Source organism: Moschus berezovskii, chromosome 17, assembly GCF_049115385.1.
Source record: "Moschus berezovskii isolate FMDL1 chromosome 17, NW_MosBer_1.0, whole genome shotgun sequence".
In the NCBI taxonomy this organism is placed as follows: domain Eukaryota; kingdom Metazoa; phylum Chordata; class Mammalia; order Artiodactyla; family Moschidae; genus Moschus; species Moschus berezovskii.
Genome location: NC_142476.1, coordinates 50,245,929 through 50,265,024, shown reverse-complemented (window position 1 = coordinate 50,265,024; position 19,096 = coordinate 50,245,929). Strand labels below are relative to the sequence as shown.

General features: G+C 45.5%; 1 protein-coding gene across 3 annotated transcripts in view; it reads right to left on the bottom strand.

Moving 5' to 3' along the window:
• CLCN6 (Cl-/H+ antiporter 6) overlaps positions 1 to 19,033 on the bottom strand; it is a 34,249-nt gene extending 15,216 nt beyond the window's left edge. For 2 of the 3 annotated variants that reach the window (XR_008685098.2, XM_055419585.2), the window contains exons 1-12: positions 18,744 to 19,033; positions 17,893 to 17,952; positions 11,952 to 12,017; positions 11,208 to 11,273; positions 8,199 to 8,265; positions 5,922 to 6,028; positions 5,044 to 5,170; positions 3,645 to 3,712; positions 2,304 to 2,362; positions 1,345 to 1,477; positions 460 to 573; positions 44 to 210 (exon numbers count right to left, since the gene is read on the bottom strand). Coding sequence is in view for 2 of the 3 variants with exons in the window: in XM_055419585.2 (XP_055275560.2) it covers positions 44 to 210; positions 460 to 573; positions 1,345 to 1,477; positions 2,304 to 2,362; positions 3,645 to 3,712; positions 5,044 to 5,170; positions 5,922 to 6,028; positions 8,199 to 8,265; positions 11,208 to 11,273; positions 11,952 to 12,017; positions 17,893 to 17,952; positions 18,744 to 18,830 (1,121 nt within the window). In the remaining variant the exon portion in view is untranslated. Of the gene's footprint in view, positions 1 to 43; positions 211 to 459; positions 574 to 1,344; positions 1,478 to 2,303; positions 2,363 to 3,644; positions 3,713 to 5,043; positions 5,171 to 5,921; positions 6,029 to 8,198; positions 8,266 to 11,207; positions 11,274 to 11,951; positions 12,018 to 17,892; positions 17,953 to 18,195; positions 18,637 to 18,743 lie in introns of those variants that run through there. The other variant, XM_088845443.1, reaches the window with a different exon arrangement.
• Between the last annotated feature and the right edge of the window lie 63 nt (positions 19,034 to 19,096).

Here is a 19,096-nt window from a genome sequence, read left to right as displayed (position 1 = left end):
GCCGGGGAGCCGCAGCAGGTGGGGGAGGCAACTGCGAGGGTACCTGACGAGCTTAGGTTTCGGGTGCACGTTTCGCATACGGTACTTTGCAAGCCTCTTGTTCAGACAGTTGAACGTGGCTCCCAGGAGGCCCCCAATGACCCCCATCACGACGAAGAAACCCAAGTCCATAGCTGTCCAGAGATGACATTTTTTATCAGAGTCAGAGCACTGAGAGAAAGGGCAGGGGAGGGAGAGAGAAAAACCAGAGTGCCCGTGAGAACAGGAAGGGGCAGGAGCAGAGAAGACAGAGACAAGAGCCGAAGCGGAGCTGGAATCCTGCCCACACTGAGCACATGCACGCAGGAGACTACAGGGCCCAGGCGCACCTACCTCTCTGCCAGCTTCTCTCTGATACCTTACTTAAGAGCAACTGTCACGGGTCAAGAAAGAAATTCTGAGTGCAAGGACAAAACATACCTTAAACTCGCCGAAGTTCAGCAGCCCAGGGAGCTGGAAGGAACCCCAACTTCCAAACTCAATTCCAGAACGAAAGAAGTTGAGGGTGAAGGTGGCAGACATGGAGCAGAAGAGCTGGGAAACAGGTGACAAAACAAAACAGCTGATGCCGCAAGTCCTATTTCCTCCCGGATGCGTCCCCGTAAACCTACTGCTCCACACAGAGACCTTTAACTCCAGGTCTGGACATGGGGCTCTGGTGACCACGGCTGTAGGTTCACCTCAAGTGTGAAAAGCTGGAAATCGGGCTAGTAGGAGTTTCCATTCAGCCTTTTGTGAACTATTTATTTAAAGTCTATGATGCACCAGACCCTATGCTAAAAGAGGAACAGTGGACGCCAGAGGAAGAATGCGGTCCCCGAGCAAGCAGACGGGAGCTCAGTGAGGACCACAGCTGGTCTCACCTTTCCAGTCAGATAGCTCGTCATGAGAGCGTAACATCTCACTGGGGACGGGAAGGATGCTAACACGGGAAGTAGAGAACAGTCCACAGGAGTTAATATGGGAAGTAGAGAACAGTCCATAGGAGGATACAGGCATCTAGAGCAAAGGAAGTCAGTTCTCCTGGCCTCATCAAAACTACAGGTTAACCACTGAATCCAAGTCTCCTGCACTGGCACGTGGATTCTTTACCACGGAACCACCTACAGCAGCCTTATTTGGTTAGCGCTGACATGGTCTACCTTTTCTGTTCCTTTTCAGACATTTATGACTGTACATAAAGTATGTCTGTGGTAAACAGCAAAAGAGGAGAAAAAACTACTTGGTGAATGTATCGAGTAAGAGCTGCCCAGATGAAACCTGGGGTGGGGGTGAGTGGTTAAGCTCGGGGAAGGGCCTCCTTACCACTCTCCATGTGAGTCCTTGGTTCCAGAAGGATGAACCCTCCTCCAGACTGAACAGGGTGCCCCCAATGGGGGCCCCAAAAGCCGCAGCAACTCCGGCAGCTGCCCCTGCTGATACAAAGTCCCGCTTGTCTCTGAGGGGTGGAGAGAGAGACGGTTTATCTGAGAAAAACAGTCCTCAGGCTGCCAAGGGCAGTTTTCTCACTCCCTTATGCACCGACATTCTATTATTCTTGTGACCCGAGAACAGTCATGGCTCACAAAGGGCTTCGGTTTCTGCCGAAGTGAACACAGTTCACTAACCAGCCAGATGCTCTCCCCCATTGGAACTCCGCCAGGCGGGGGGCTCCCTGATGTTAGTCACCTCCAAGCATGAACTCTCAGAAGGCAGGTCGAAGATTTCTGGTATCACCACTGAGTCACCGGCTCCCTAGACCTTCCTTCCAGAAAGCCCAATACCAGAGAAAATGGCTAAGTGTGGCTGCAAGCAGGACAGGTGACAGTGCCCGGCAGGAAGGTGAGAAGATGGACCCCAATCTGGGTGTGGGCCCCTGACTGCAAGGGCCTTGCCAGGCATGCAGGTCAGTAATACCTGCAAATCGCACAGGGTGCAGACCTTCCAAGCCTGAAGTGGCGGACCAAGTAAATAAACTCCATTCTTGATATTATGCCAATGGACTTTCTCGGTTGTATTTTTGATCTTGGACCATGTTCTTTGTTGCCGGAGATGCTTCTAGGCCCCGGGTTATGGCAAAACAGAAGCTCTGATACCTGCTTGCCCCTTGTGCTCCTAATTTTCAGAAAAATAATTCAAAGCCCACCTCCTTCCTGATGGTCGGGTTCTGCATGCAGCCCACCCAAGCTGGGGAGACTGTGAGCCCAGGCCTCAGTGGCAATAAATGAACAGCTTGTTTTTTAAAAAAACGAACAAAAACACTCCAATTTCTAACCTTTCCATACCTGTCACTTCGAAAATAGGGGAAGTTAAACTGGATCTTTCGTAAGGAGATGCTCTGAAACTAAACAGGAGAAAACAGAGTTAGGGAGGGGCCTGAGGCTGCAGGAAGCCACAGCACTGGGAGTCCCAACAGCCTGACCGCTCCTGGGCAGGAGCCGAAAGGAGGAGAGTCTAGGACAGCAGCTGCTAAAAGAGGTGACTTTGAGGAGGAACTTCTTTCCTGCCCCCAGATTCCTAGGCTCTTCAGAAACTGCATTTTGTACATAGTCAGCAAGTCTGAAAGGAAAAGGGGAAACAGCTGGGCAAAGGGTGGAGAGGAACCGAAAGCTGCTACAGAAGACAACGTGAGCTCTGCTCGGGGCAGTCACCAGGGAAGGGCCAACTGACTGCCTGACAACATCTGACTACTGCCCCGTCCCGGCCTGGCCTCCTTCTACCTCTCAGCTTCCTTCCTAGAGGCCGGTGCATGGAGATGAGATGAGGCAGTAACAAGAGAGATCAAAAGACAGGCTCTGGACGACAGGGACTTCTCTCCTTCTCCAGGACAACACAACAACCACCAGCAACTCCCTCCCCTTAGAACGTGCAACATAAACTGTCTACAAGTGACAGTCCACAAGGAACTGAGATTTTCCTCTGTGGACCAGCCTGTGAGAAGGGGAGTCTGGGAGGCCTGAGTGAGCCCCTTGGCCTCCCTGAGCCTCAGCTCCTTATCTAGGAATGATGATGATGAGGACAACTAAACCCGAGGGGGCTTTTTTCTGGTTTGGCCCCACGGCTTGTGGGATCTTAGTTCCCTGACCTGGGATGGGACCCCGGCCCATGGCAGTGGAAGCTCAGAGTCCTAACCACTGGACTCACCAGGGCAGTCCCTGAAGTGGCTTTAAAAGAAGAGAGGAGATGGGACAAGAGAGTCTGGCCCAGATGGCTCCTGATGAGCAGCAGCTGTTATTCCCTTGCTGCATCCAACTGTATCAGCATTGACCTGAAACCATCATAGCCAAGGCTTCCAGCCTCTCTTGGGACGCTCTGCAAGCCACCCTGTGTGCAGGCGCTTGGCAATGGCTGTGGGAGCACTGGGTGACTTTTGTTTGAACATTCTCTCTGTCCCATTTCTGCTCCCAGGACCCCGCAGGGCCCCAGTACAATCTCCAGGTACCAGGTACCTGCTCTCCTGGGAGATAGACCTCATGGTTTCTCATCAGCCCAAACTGATAATGGATCCCAAGGCCACATTACGGTGCTCTTAATGGATTTTTTTCCAATTTTAATCACGGACATGCCCCTGCCCAGGAGGCCCACTCTGAAGGCCAAACTGCCCCCAACAGCCCATCGACCCTTACCTGTGGGAGGCCGGCCCCCACCACTGCTCCACTGTGGATCATGGGGCCTTCCTTCCCCACAAAGAGCCCTGGGAACAGGTGGAAAAAGGCGAGACAATCTATCAGCATAGAACAATCTTTGTTACACAGACCTTTCTCTTGACAATTATAAAACAGAGATGATCAAGCGACTTGCTAACAGTGAGTCAAATCCTGATCAAATAAGAGAAAGTAACCTTCTAATTCTAAACTGGGGGTCAGCAAATCGTAGCCTGCAGGCCAAGACAGGCTTGCTGCCTATTTTTATACAGCCCAGGAGCTCAGAATGGTTTTTTACATTCTTGAATGGATACATTTGAGGTGGTTATGTAAATTTAAGCACCTACATAATAGCTCCTTTTTGTCACTTGGCCCACAAAGCCTAAAATATTTACCATCTGGCACAAAAATCTTGCTGACTTTGCTAAAAGCCTACTCCACAAACCAACTAGCCAGTCGCTCTACTCAATGGTGCACTGGTCAGACAGCTCTGAATGGTAACTTATTAACAGCGTTTACATTTAAAAACTAACTCATCAACAGAAAGTGCAGAGATCTGTTTGAGGGCAGAGCCTTCAAGGCCACATCTGCTTAATGTACACCCATAATGATTCTTGTCGCCTTCACCCCTGGAAGGCTTGAAGGATAAAGGTCAGGACACTTTTGTGACTTCCCTGGTGGTCCGGTGGCAAAGACTCCAAGCTCCCAATGCAGGGGACCTGGGCTTGATCCCTGGTCAAGGAAGTAGATCCCACATGCTACAACTAAAAAGATCCTGTGTGCTGCAAATAACAGGGCTTCTGAGGTGCTGCAGTAAAGAAATGGCGCCTGCTAACACAGGACATTGGAGAAGGCAATGGCAAGCCACTCCAGTACTCTTGCCTAGAAAATCCCATGGATGGAGGAGCCTGGTAGGCTGCAGTCCATGGGGTCGCTAAGGGTCGGACACGACTGAGCAACTTCACTTTCACTTTTCACTTTCACACATTGGAGAAGGAAACGGCAACCCACTCCAGTGTTTTTGCCTGGAGAATCCCAGGGACCAGGGAGCCTAGTGGGCTTCTGTCTATGGGGTCACACAGAGTCAGACACGACTGAAGTGACTTAGCAGCAGCAGCAGCAACACAGGACATGGAAGAGATGTGGGTTTGACCCCTGTGTTGGGAAGATCCCCTGGGGGAGGAAATGGCCGCCCACTCCAATATCCCTGCTTGGAGAATCCCAGGGACAGAGGAGCCGGGCAGGCTACAGTCCATGGGGTCACAAAGAGTCAGACACGACTGAGGATGCTTGCACACCACAAATAAGACCTGGCGTAGCCAAATAAAGAAAGAAATATTTTTAAAAAAGAATAAAAGGAGGAAAGAAAGACCCTCCTTACCTCCAGCCACACTGAACAGCACTCCAAAGACTTTGCAGAGCAGGGTCCGGAGACGCACGATTCCAGGCACTTTCACGCCATTCAGATAGCATTTGATCTCGGGGATCCCAGAACCAGCTGCCACTGGCTGAGGTGCAGAGCAGGCATACTCAGAAACTCAGAACCCACTGGGCTCACCCTGGACAGCACCACACTCAGTAGGTCTGAGGCATTTCTAACAAGTTCCTGGTGATTTAACATCTCCTGCAAGGGGAGGCTTTTCAACAATCAATCAATTCAGTTCAGTCACTCAGTTGTGTCCGACTCTTTGCGACCCTGTGAACCACAGCATGCCAGGCCTCCCTGTCCATCTCCAACTCCAGGAGTCTACCCAAACCCATGTCCATTGAGTCGGTGATGCCATCCAACCATCTCATCCTCTGTCATCCCCTTCTCCTCCTGCCCTCAATCTTTCCCAGCATCAGGGTCTTTTCCAATGAGTCAGCTCTTCGCATCCGGTGGCCAAATGCCGCCCTTCATTTCCAGAGATTCTTACCTCATTTGTCTAAGCTGGCTATTGGTCACTTTTAAAGTTCTTCAAGGTTTAGCATTTGTTATTCTAAGGTGTTTTTACAGTTCCCCAGGTGTTTCTTCTAAAGTGCTGCCAAGGTTGAGAAGCAACCTCCTAGTCTAGATTGTTCCCCTTTAATCCCTCAGAGGCTGAAACCTTCAGAAAACCTAAGTGAAAGAGAGATCACTTTTTCTACAGGAATCTATACTCTTAAGACTAAATCAGTGTCTTGATATTTCGGAAATGGAGATGGAGAAAAATGGAGTCCCCAACAACCTCGTGAGCAAGAAGACAAGACCCCCACTGCCTCACCCCCATCACACCTCACCTCAATTAGGACAAGAAGGCTTGCAAAGAAGACAAAGGTCAAGTTGAAACCCAAGAGTTCCAGGAGAGACAGCGCGAGACAACCTTTCTGGCTGCACTCCTCCACCGCTGCAGACATGGGGTTAAGAAAAACCAGCTTGCCAGACGGGGCGGTCCTGCCACCACTCGATATGAAGCAGTTTCTTTCTCTGAAGCATGGGGGCTGCTTACTGCACATCTTCCTGTTTTCCACATAAAAACTTCACAAAAACACAACAGTCTGAGATGTCTTCTACACTGGTGTTTTCAGTCATTAAGTCATGTCTGACTCTCTCGTGACCCCATGGACTGTAGCCTGTTGGGTTCCTCTGTCCATGGGATTTCCCAGGCAAGAATACTCGAGTAGGTCGCCATTTCCTTCTCCAGGGGATGTTCTCAACCCAGGGGTAGAAACTGCAACTCCTTATGGGCAGGTGTTGAGCCACCAGGGAAGCCTTTGTCTCCTACACTAGGAACCATTTTAAAGTCATGAAGTACTTCAAACATTAGGCACAGTCTTTAAAAAAGGCCTTTTACATTTCCACCAATAGTTTCTTCTCAATGTCAACACTTGCCAATGAATGACCATGCTGGGTCATTAAAAACCCAGGAGCCATGGTTCCTGGAAGGATAACCCATTCTCCCTTGGACAGTCCTCCACTTTCTCTCTCAGTTTCCTCATCTGCAAAATCATGGACAACTGACTATAATTCATCCCTGGAACCCAAGCCTATTGACGGGGAGGGGAAATATCCATGACCTGGATGAGAGACCAGATAAATCTCAGTGTTAAGCCACATCTGCTCCAGGTGATTTTTGAAAATTAAAACACTAGATACCATTCAAAACAACCACAAAACCCCTTGTGTTTCCCTCCCTCTCTCCTGGAAGAAATCCCTAATCTGAACCCTTGCACACCCTCCCCGGAACATGTCCATGTGCATCCACACTGTTCTGAGTGTTTCTGAAATTAAAACAGTGGTGTTGCGGTTCAGGTACCTTCTACCCGTGCCTTCTCTCCCTAAACACTTTGAGAATTAGCCATGTTGATCTAAAAGTTCTGGTTCGATTTAACGTCTATGTGAAATTACACCATCCGAATTACAACTGGCCCACTCTCCTATCTGGTGTGATATCAGTGTTCTGCAATCACAGAGATGCAATGAACACCTCTGTGCATGTCTGAGGGCCACACCTTGAACACAAACACAGGAGTCAGGGAAGCATATCTTCCTGTGTACTTTTCACTTCCCTGCTGGTGGTAAGCACTCTTCCACAGGTAATTTTCCTCTTCTGAGAACTGTCTGCTCACACCCTTTGTAGGTTTTCTACTGAGCTGTTTCAGCTTTTTTCTTAACTGAGTTGCAGTTCTCCCTCTATTATGGATACTGTCTTAAATGCACAGAGAGTAACTTCAAAGCTGTAAACTTGTTTCTCAGTTTGTTTATGGGGTTTTATTGTCTGAGGTTTTTGTTTTTTTTTTTTTTGGTGCGTGTATAAACAGAATGTTTACTTTGATATCATCAAGTTCATTGATCTTCATGCCTTCTGGAGTTCTTAGAAATTACTCCCTGGTCTTGACATTACACAGTCTTTTCGTTTTGTTTTGCCTATTTACATCTTTAATCCATCTGGAATTAATGTATAGTACAAAGTAAGAATCTAATTTTGTATTTTTCCAGATGGGTAAGCAATCTCCCAGCATCTTTTATTAACAAACCCATCCTTTCTCAACACATTTATAATATTCTGTCACTCACTGCATTGCTGTATGTGTGTGGGCCAGTTTCTGCTTCTCTATTTCTTTCCACTGGTCTAACTGGGTGTTCTTGTACCAATATGACACTGGGTTAATTACTACATCTTAAATTATATAAGTCTTGACATCTAGGATGGCCAGTCCCATCTGCTGTTCAAAGCTGTCTCAGACACTTTGGGCTCTTTATGATTCCACACAAATTCAGGAAGAGAATTTTCAAGTTCCATGAACAATTCTAGTGAGATTTTCCTTGGAACCACAATCAGTTCACAGACTGATGAGAAAAAACAGGAATCTGGGCTTCGTGTCTTACTACCATGACTATGAGCGTCTTTCTATTCAAGTCTTCCTCTGTGCCCTTTGATAATAATGAAAACCTTTAAACCTAAGTGGCCAATAAGCAGCTCTTCAAAGATCATGTCTGTGAACTCATTTCTGTATGGGAAAGCAGGGTGAGCAACCACAGATGTTGGGGAACACTGTGACCCCTGTGAAGGATACACGTCTGCACCACTCCAAACTTGAGCTGCGTGAAGAGCCGAGCAAAGAAGTCCACGAAGAGACCCACCTGGGAAGAGGACAAGAGCTGTCACCTGAGCTTCCACACTGTCACAGGCACTCCCCTGGAAACACAGCTCCCCCCACCCTGCTTGTTCTCGTTGGTCACACGCACCCATGGTACCAACAGTCCATGTGTGAACAGGCCTTTCCTTAGTCAAGGAGTGCCCACCTGAGTCTGGTCCCATAGCTCTTCTGAGGACAAAAGAAGGGGTGTAGCTAAGTTGTCAGAAGGAGAGTTACAACACATAGGGATAAGAATAAAAAAAGAACCTGAGACCAAGGAAGACTACGAGTGCTTACAGAGAAACAGGACAGAGGCGTGTGAGGGCCTGCTCTGCTCTTCCCAAAGGCAGGGTCAAAAGAAAAAATCCAAACACATTTTCAGTGATCCTTAGCTGGCTCAGTGTAGAAAGCATTAGGGTATCAGGATATTACTTTGAAAGCCAGTATCTACTCAAGAGTAATATATGGCTCTTGCACGTCTGTTATTGTTCATTTGCTAAGTTATGTCTGAGTCTTTGCAACCACCTTGACTGTAGCATGCCAGGCTCCTGTCCTCCAGTATCTCTCAGAGTTTGCTCAAGTTCTTGTCCATTGATGATGTCATCCAACCATCTCATCCTCTGTCACCCCCTTCTCCTTCTGCCCTCAATCTTTGCCAGCCTAAGGGTTTTTTCCAATGAGTCGGCTCTTTGCATTAGGTGGCCAAAGTATATTTAGGACTGATTTCCTTTAGGACTGACTGGTTTGATCTCCCTGCATTCCAAGGGACTCTCAAGAGTCCTCTCCACCGTAATTCAAAAGCATCGATTCTTTGGCGCTCTGTTATTACCATTTTATAAATCATGACTTCGATTTATAACCATTGTATAGCCAAGTCTGGCGAATAAGAAAAAACCACTCTTGTTCCACTAGTTCACTCTCTGAAGTGCATGCTCAGGACTTAACAGAAAACTGGGAAGACTTCTGACCATGTGAATTCAGGATCAAAGGCTTTGTGCCTTTAACTCTCATCTTCCCACAAACCAGTGCCTGGGGGGCTTTTAAATATTAAAACAACAAACAGTGACAGGTCAAAGGAGAAGAGAGCCAGCAGCAAGAGATGGCTGCTACATTATTAAGTCAGGTCTGCTTTCCTAGAACAGGAGGGTGTTCGGTAGAGTTGCCAGAGTTTGACATGATAGTAGCAGAAAGACTAACACCTATATGGCTAGTGACTATACTTATTACAGTGTAATCTGCAACCAGGAAATTATATAGCAAAATAAAACAATTAAATTAGCCCACGGTGCCCCCACAATGGCAGAACATTATCAAAGAGGCCTCCTGAGTGCTATTAATCTTAACTAGTAAGATGTTCCTTGATCTCTGAATTTACTACAGTAAAAATCTGAAATTAAAACCTGTGGTCAGTTCTTGTGGCTATGTTATGTTTAAATATGTATTTACACTTAATGGGTATGTTATGTAGAATTAAGTTTGAAATCTGCGGTTAATTCTAGAGAAAGGTGATGAACAGGATACTGCTTAAGATTACATATACACTGTTATGGGCTAATGTTTGTGGTCTCGCCTGCCCACTCCCAAATTCATATGTTGAAATGCTGCTGTTGCTACTGCTAAGTCACTTCAGTCGTGTCCGACAGCAGCCAACAGGCTCCGCCGTCCCTGGAATTCTCCAGCCAAGAACACTGGAGTGGGTTGCCATTTCTTTCTCCAGTGCTGCTGCTGTTTATGAGTCGCTTCAGTCGTGTCCAACTCTGTGCAACCCCATAGACGGCAGCCCACCAGGCTCCCCTGTCCCTGGGATTCTCCAGGCAAGAACACTGGAGTGGGTTGCCATTTCCTTCTCCATCTCCAGTGCTAACCTCCTCTAATTAGGAGGTCGGGGGGCCTCTGTAGGTAATTAGGTCATGAATAGGATTCAGTTCAGTTCAGTTCAGTCGCTCAGTCATGTCCGACTCTCTGCGACCCCATGAATCACAGCACGCCAGGCCTCCCTGTCCATCACCAACTCCCGGAGTACAAGGATTAGTGTCCTTATAAAAGATACCCCAGAGAGCTCCCTTGCCTCTCCTGTCACCTGAAGACACAGCAAAAAGACGGCCACGTGTGAATGATGAATTGGGCCCTCACCAGATACCAGATCTGTTGGCCTGGACATTCCAGACCCCAGAACTATGAAAAGAAAAGTGCCTGTTGTTTAAGCCTCTCAATTTTGCTATAGCAGTCTGGATGGATGAAGACAATCCCCTTTTCTAACACTGTATTGACAGAAAATCAAATTTGACATTTATCATTTGGATTGTCTGCTAACTCTTCCAGCTTCTCTGCTCCGGGTTGAAGCATGGTGAGTCAGCAGCTATGGTTCCGGACTTTTGCCGTGACAATCTTTGACGAGGTTTCATGATTTCTTCTCGTCTGGGATTCATCTGTGAACATGCTGACCCAAAACCCTGTGCACTCAGGCGTATTCCTCGACCCACAACGGCCAGCTCTACCTTCTAGGTAAAATGAGCAGTGTTCAGGGAAGAGGGAGGGCGTAATGAGTTCACAGAGATCTGCGATGTCCTGTTTACTGGCACGCTGTGCTCGAGCAAAGAGCATAATAGTCACACTTTTGTTCTCATCGTGTTGCTTTCTCCCTGCAGAGTGACCTCAGCATCCACTAAGCACTCTCCCCACTCTGCCATCTACCTAATGGGACCACATAACAAAAGACAGGAAGTCTTGAGCAAGACTTCAAGTGCTTTAAAGGGCATCAGCGTTGCATGGCTTGCTTTCATTTCATAAAGTGAAAAGTATAAAAAAGTATCAGGATTATACTTGAGAAAGAAAGAAAGAAAAAAAGGCAGTCTCTGTTATAAGGACAAATGACTTATCTGCCAAGACTGGCACGTGCCCTCTGCCCTCGCTGCCCCTTGACCCATGATCTCCCCGCCTGCTCACCAGACCGGTGCAGACTCCAATGGCAAACACCATCATCCACTTGACTGCCTCATACTTGCGACCTTTCTGTTCACAAAGGAAAAGAATGACTCAGGATTATGATGGCAGCAAGGAGGGACTACTTCTCAGCCAACCATTTCAGACTAAATTCCACATGGACAGCAAGCACAGAGATGATGTCTGGTGTGGCAGGTAAGCTTTACAATGGAAGAATGAAGAACACAAAGGGCCAGGCCAGGAGCACTGACAGTGGACATGCTGGCTGGCAGGTTGAAGGACTAAGGAATTAATAGATTTAATTTAGTTAATAGATGGTATTAATAGATAGCCCATGAAAAGGGTTGAGTCCAAAGGTTAAGAAAATTACTAAAGTATTTAGAACAGAAAAAGAGGCTGTCCAAAAGAGACAAAGATGTATAGAAACAGTCTTTTGGACTCTGTGGGAGAAGGCGAGGATGGGATGATTTGACAGAATAGCATTGAAACATGTGTATTATCATATGTGAAACAGATCACCAGTCCAGGTTCTATGCATGAGACAGAGTGCTCAGGGATTGGATGGGGAGGGAGTTGGGAGGGGGGTTCAGAATGGGGAACACATGTACACCCATGGCTGATTCATGTCAATGTATGGCAAAAACCACTACAAAGTAATTAGCCTCCAATTAAAATAAATAAATTAAAAAAAGAAAAAGAGGCTGTCATAAAACCTACTTGGTCCCAAAAGATCAATAAGGAACTCACCTTATTATCCATAGTCTCCAAAACTTCCAGATAAGGATCATTGATACAGCGATCATAATCCAAACTCTGAAAGAGGGATGTGTGAGTAAAGAAAAAGTCATAAGCAGAGAGGAAGAATTACCATAAACCAGAAAGGATAAACCTTCCGGTTCCCACCACTCAGAGCACTGGTGGCCAGAGCAGCACCCAGGAGGGGCTTGTTAGAAACACAGACTCTTGGACCCCCTCAGGTCCTTCTTAATCAAAATCACTTACATGGACGTTTCAGCAGCACCCCTGGAGGTGTATACGTTACGCTTTAGGAAGTTTTAAACTGCATATTTTTAAGCGTCCTGTTTCTGCCAAACACTAAAAGACCTTGTGCCCTCACTGGTGTTACCCAACTTACTCCATTGATGAACAAATGCTTCCATTAACCAGAACCAAATTAATTTAGCAAGTCTAATTTTAAGTATCTTCTCCAGTTAGCATCTGTGAAAAAGAGGTGAATCACGAGACAAATGTGGAGACTGTTTTAAAAAACAACTTTCAGTTTATGTTAGGAAGAGGCACAGATCCAGCCTGGCTCCTAAAACAGTTCCTTAAACTTCGTGGAACATAGCAGTTCTGCAAATGATCTGCATATGTGCCAGGGACATTTCTGAGGAACAATTCAAAGGAAGTGATTCTAATTCTACATCATGTACAAGCAGCAGCAGTCTGGCACCAAAGGAAAACAGTCAGCTGTGTGCTCTCTCCCCGTAACCTGTTGCTACCTACACATCAGCTAGCGAACAAACTTGGACACTGGCCTGGTGGCCACATTCCCACACAGGAGTTCAGAGTCAGCCACTAAACAAACACAGGTGTGACATGTGACAGTTCATTCCATTTCTGTGACTACCCAAAGTCCAAATTCCTTTTCTAAAAGGGTCCTGGAGTAGCAGTAGGTGACTGAACAAATCAACTTTTATCCACCCAATATGGATGACTATGTAGTCATAGGGCTTCCCAAGTGGTACTAGTGGTCAAGAACCTGCCTGCCAATGCAGGGGACGTAAGAGACTCGTGTTGGGAAGATCCCCTGCAGGAGGGCATGGCAACCCACTCCAGCATTCTTGCCTGGAGAATCCCATGGACAGAGGAGCCTGGCAGGCTACAGTCCACAGGGTTGCACAGGGTTGGCCACGACTGAAGCGACTTAGGACGCACACATTCATGTAGCCATAAAAAGAATTTGGACAGGTCTTCAAGGACAGATGTGGCCAATGTGCAAAGATTAAGTAAAAAAGGCAAGATGCAAAATAAATAAAGGCAGATGCAGATTAAAAAGTGTAATAGTCTCCTATTTTGATTAAACGAAGATTTGCACGTCAGCATACGATAGGAAACATTTGGGAAAACCGTTCACAATGGTTAACTGTGAGGTTTTATTTCAGTAGGCACTCACATCTGGATATTATTTAAAATTCTCATCACAAATATGGTGTACTTTTTTTTTATATTAGCAACAAAATTGTCTGCCTGATTATAAAACAAAAAAAACAAGCAGGAAAGAAAAAACAACAACCAGTAAACAATATTTCCGCCGGGAAACTAGACCCATCGGTGAATGATTAAACATATATGTATTTAGTGACAATATATATACACATATATAGTTTACATACACACACTCACACAGTAGACCCTTGAACAACATAGGGGTTAGGGGAAGCAACTTTCCACACAGGTTCCGTTCCGTTCCATTGCTCAGTCGTGTTCGACTCTTTGCAACCCCGTGGACTGTAGCCTACCAGGCTTCTCCGTCCATGGGATTCTCCAGGAAAGAATACTGGAGTGGGTTACCGTTTCCTTCTCCAGAGGATCTTCCCGACCCAGGGATCGAACCCGGGTCTCCCGCATTGGAGGCAGACGCTTTAACCTCTGAGCCACCAGGGCAGGTAAAAATCCACATTTTGCTATTTCTCCCTCAAAAATGAAGAATTTGATAAATGGCTCAACCAAGGACAAGAAGCTGAAATAATGTGGATAGAATCAGGACTCAACCCTAGTTCTTCGGATTCCACACACTGTGATCTTTAATGTAACACAATTTTTTTCCCACACTTAAAGATCTGTAAAATGAAAATACAGACACAATATTTATTGGAAAAAAAACCTTGCATATAAGTGGACCTGCGCACTTTAAACTCATGTTGTTCAAGGGTTAACTGTATGTCCACACACATATACATATATATGTGTGTATGTATATACACACACGTTTTAATCAATTAAGTGACATCACATTCTAGGAACAAATGGGAAAAAATTAACTTGTTGAAAAATACGATATCCTTCATGCTCAATATGTATAAAAATCACTAGCAATTATTTGCTTGATGATTCTAATAACGCTAAGGCTCCATAAACATTGAAAAGTTTTGCAGATGTCCACAACAGGCAAAAGTATAGCTACAGAAAGTAGATTAGCGCTTGCCTATGGTCAGGGGCAAGAAGAGTGTGCAGTGACTGCTAACAGGTGCATGTTTTCTCTCTGGGTGATGAAAATAACCTGAAATTGATTTGATGATAGTTGTGCAACTCTGTGAATATACTAAAAACCAATGCATGTACAATTTAAATCGGCAAATTGTACAGAATGTGAATTATAGCTCAATAAAGCTATTAAAAGGGACATTTAGAAAGAACTGTAATACAAGAACACCAAACTTTTTTAAGTTTTGAAAATTTGACACTTGGTAAACATGTACCCATGAACTATATGATCTATTATTAAAACCAGATAATTACTTCTCCTTTGCCATGACTAACTTCCTTCTATTTCTGCTGTATATGTTACTCTTTGGTTTGGGAAACTAACAACTTCTTTAAAATAAATAAAATTCTTTAAAAATAAAACTTGTATAGGTAGGTGGCAGGGCTGATGTCCATGGTTATGAGCAAAAATGGCACCTGGCTATAGGGTGCAAATGGGGACTGAGGTATAGCCCAAATTCCCTCAGGAAGGCATCTTAGGGCTCACACAAAAAGCACCTTCGGTAGGCCTTTAACAGGGGTGTTGGTGTTGAAATGACTCAGAGAGGAGAGGCCTGTTATTCTAAGTCCTCAGCTCTGAGGGGGTGCCTTTCTCTACCTCAAAAGGGCACTATAGGTTCTGTGACATGCAGAAAAACAATACTCCTTGAGAATGGTCTCATCCCACAAACAGAGAGTTGATATTATTCAACCCATCTATAACAAGAATGGATGTCAAAACGGGGATTCTAACATCTTGTAAGATTCCCAGCTTATTAAAGAAAGAGTCAAGTACGTACAATGAACTCTTACTAAGGCAGGAACTGTGTGTGTTAGTCAGTTGGTTGTGTCAGACTCTGTGTGACCCCACGGACTGCAGCCTGCCAGGCTCCTCTATCCATGGAATTCTCTAGGCCAAGAATACCAGGGTGGGTAGCCATTCCCTTCAACCCAGGGATTGAACCCAGGTCTCCCACACTGTAGGCAGATTCTTTACCAGCTGAGCTACCAGGGAAGCCCACTAAGGCAGGAAGGAGCACATTTTAGAAAGATCTTCAGCAGAAGGGTTTTCTAGTTGATCCCTCATAAATAAAACCTGAGCTGACTTTTCTGAGTCAATGCCTAACTAAACTTGCTCTTACAGCAAATGCTCTCAAGAAGATGGTTAATTGAGAAATATTAATGACTCACACGGAAGAACATTAACCCATAATTTTACACAAATATGCATATCAGGTGAGAGGAAATGCATTACTGATATGAGTGCAATTTAGCAAAAACAGTGAAGGGAACAGAAGATCAACGAAGCAGACATGCAGTGTTGAGATCCCAGGAGGAGGATAAAGGCTCAGACAGTGTCAGTTGTAACCATCAGAATGATACCATTTTTCAAGGAGGGACGGCAAGGTGACAGCATGAAATGGATCGTCATACTAATTCTTGAAAATTTTTCTACTGTGTACAAGCAAACACATATTTAAGAGTTACGGGACTTCCCTCATGGTCCAGGGACTAAGACTCCATGCTCCCAAAGCAGGGGGCCCAGGTTCCATCCCTGGTCAGGGAACTAGATCCCACATGCTACAACTAAGAGTTTGCATGCCTTGACAAAGATTCAAGGTCCCGCTTGCCGCAACCAAGACCTGGCGCAGCCAAATAAATAAAATTATTTTTAAAAAGAAATATGAGACAATACATCATTGGATATAGTGCTTTTTGATTGATTAAAAGCACTCACATTAGAGTAACACATTATACCACTGTGGTACAGCTGGCAAATTTTAGAATCTTAAAATTAATTTTGTTGAGTCAATTGCAAGGCGGAAAAAAAAAGATGAAAACAAAACAACAAAGATGAAGGTGGAATCTACTTCATCTCAAACCTATTTGACTTAAAAGATGTATCAAACAAATGCAACATTAGGACCTTACTTGGAACCCAATTCAAACAAACTATGAAAAAGTACTTATGACATTTACTAGACAACTGGAACACCCAAACACTGGTTGTTTGATATCAAGGAATTATTGTGAATTTCTTAGGTGTGAAAATGGCATTGGCTTATGATAGGAAAAAAAGTGTTCTTATCCACTAGAGACTTGAACTGAATTATTTATGGGTGAAATGATATGATGTATAGACTTTCCTTCAAGATAATACGGGAAGGGAGAAGTGGATGGGTGGACACATGAAACAAGGTTAGGCATGACTGAACGATGCTGTCTGATGAGTACAGGGGGTTTCAGTGTACTATTCTGCCCATTTTGTCTACATTTATGATCTGTAGCTTCTCATGGAACTTAAAAAAAGTTCCATGAGAAGCTACAAATCATAACAGATACACTAAATTCGACCGCAAGAGTAGATAAAATATTAGAAAGAAAATTAGTCTGGCTATGTTATTGCTGTAGAATATTGAATTTTTTAAGTATGTGGTATTCTTTTTTAAAGTCATTAAGTATAGACATGATTAATCTCACTTTGGGAATTAGTTCTAAGAAAGCAATTAAACATAAACAAGAAAGGATGGTCACCACTACGCAATTCATAACATAGAAAAGTCAGATAAAAAACATTATCTATCTTATTTCATAGATAATAAAATACTATTTCCCCATTTAAAAATGTATTATGGAAAAGTATCTATTTGATAAACAAAAATTTCTTATCAACTGGAAGGGAAAACCATGCTAAAATAGTGTATTTGGTAGAATTTCACTTTGTTATTTAAAAGAAGGCATGGAAAACGACGTTCAGTAAAATGAATAGTCATCTTTTAATGAACAGGATTGTCGATTTTTCCCTAGCTTCTTTTTGCAAATCATATGAAAATCCTCTATCACAACCATGGCTTGTTTTTGCCATTTCAAAAGTCATAGAAATGTCACTACAAGCTGACTAAATACTAAAAGGTATACTCCAGCAGCACTGGCCTTACTGCTCCCCACCACACAAAACACACAGACACACCCACACACACTCTCTCTGAGTCCCATGTATGAAGTCAGGAACTATAACCAAGAACTGACAATTCTGAGAAGCTGCTTGGGCAGGAAACAATCATCTGAAAACTCAGTTCTCTTGGAAGAAAAGCAAGGCTTCCTGGCTCACACCTATTTACAAGCAAAGGCTGTCAATGGCTTTGACTCTGGGTCTCTAAGTTACAAAAGCAAACAGTCTAATGGCAAACACATGCTCTAACCAGGTTAAGGTGCAACAGATCGATGAAAGCTTGGAGACACACTCAGACCCTGCTTTGAGGCTAAGGTGAGAAAAGGGCTTCTTAAACAGCCCCTTCTGACAAAGAAGTTATCTCTTACCCACTCACTCCTTGGGAGAGAAGGTCATAGAGCATCTCTAGTTGGAATCCTAATGCCTCAATCTGAAGTGAGCTGGTCACTCACTTCTTCTGTTACCCAAGACAGCATCTAAGAATCTTACCTCATAGTCTTTCCTTGGAAGGATCTCATCCTCCTCCTCCTGTGTTTCTCCAAGGATGGTCTAGAAAAACAAATCCAGAGAAGGGAGACCCTTTCAATGTTTTTAAAAGAGGAGAGAGGCAGAAGTATTTACTGAAACCAGCTACTAATTTCTAAATCTTCTGTAGCCATTATCATCAAATGGGAACACCTACAACAACAACAACAAAAAAAACATTTTGGGGTGGGGGTGATGTGGTGAAGGTATACAGTCATCAGCTGAGCTCTTCATATCCTACCATACATTCTTCAAATCACCACTCACCTTCAGAACACTTCAAAGATGTCACCTGCCAGCTTAAGGGGGAAAGAATTCAGGTTCCTTCTGACAACACGTGGAGTCTTACATCAGGAGAGACTTGTCAACTCTGAGGACACAACTCAAGTTTTCCCAGGGTGCTTTGCAGAGGGAAGCTGGATTACCAGTGACCCAGAAAGTGTGAAGGATACAGTGACAAAGCGCTGGAAAAACCAAGCCAGCGGCATGATATGCAAAGTCCAGAGAAGGGGCTCATTCTGAAAATGCTCGTTTCATTCAAAACTCCTTTTAGATGAAAACTAAAAGATTAAGATGGATGAGATTGACTGGAGCAGGCCTAGATCTTCCCTCAGATTCCAGCGAGGGTTTATGAGAAAAGACCCCAGACTTGGGCACGTGAGGACGGCAGATGCTTCGAGAGCCCGGGCTGCGGAACCCAAACCCCACCCGCGGCCACCTGCGGGCCTAGCTCGACCCGGCCCCACCCCCGGCAACGCCTCTCGCAGTCCCTCAGCAACCGCCCCCTCCCCAGCCCGACTCCACCCGCTCTTTACCAGCTCCTCCGGGGTGCGGGTCTCACGGTCACCGCAGCAGCAGCACCACCTGCAGCAGCAGCACAGGGAGCCCCTGCATCCCGCCATCTTCCTCCTTTACTGCCACTCTGGACCCCTCTGCCAACCCCACTCCCACCCAGGATCCGCGCCTCACGTGACTGGTCCCGGGAGTGTCACGTGGCCCTCTCGAGCTTGAGGATGGAGACGGGGAGTGGCTGCAGACGGGTGGGGCGAGGGCTCGCGTCACATGACGGCGGAGGGCCGGCTTCCAACGAGACGTCTGGGCGCGGCCATGTTGGGGGCGGGGCTTCCGGGCGTCCGCGAGGGCGGTTTCCGTCCTCCGCTCCCGCCTC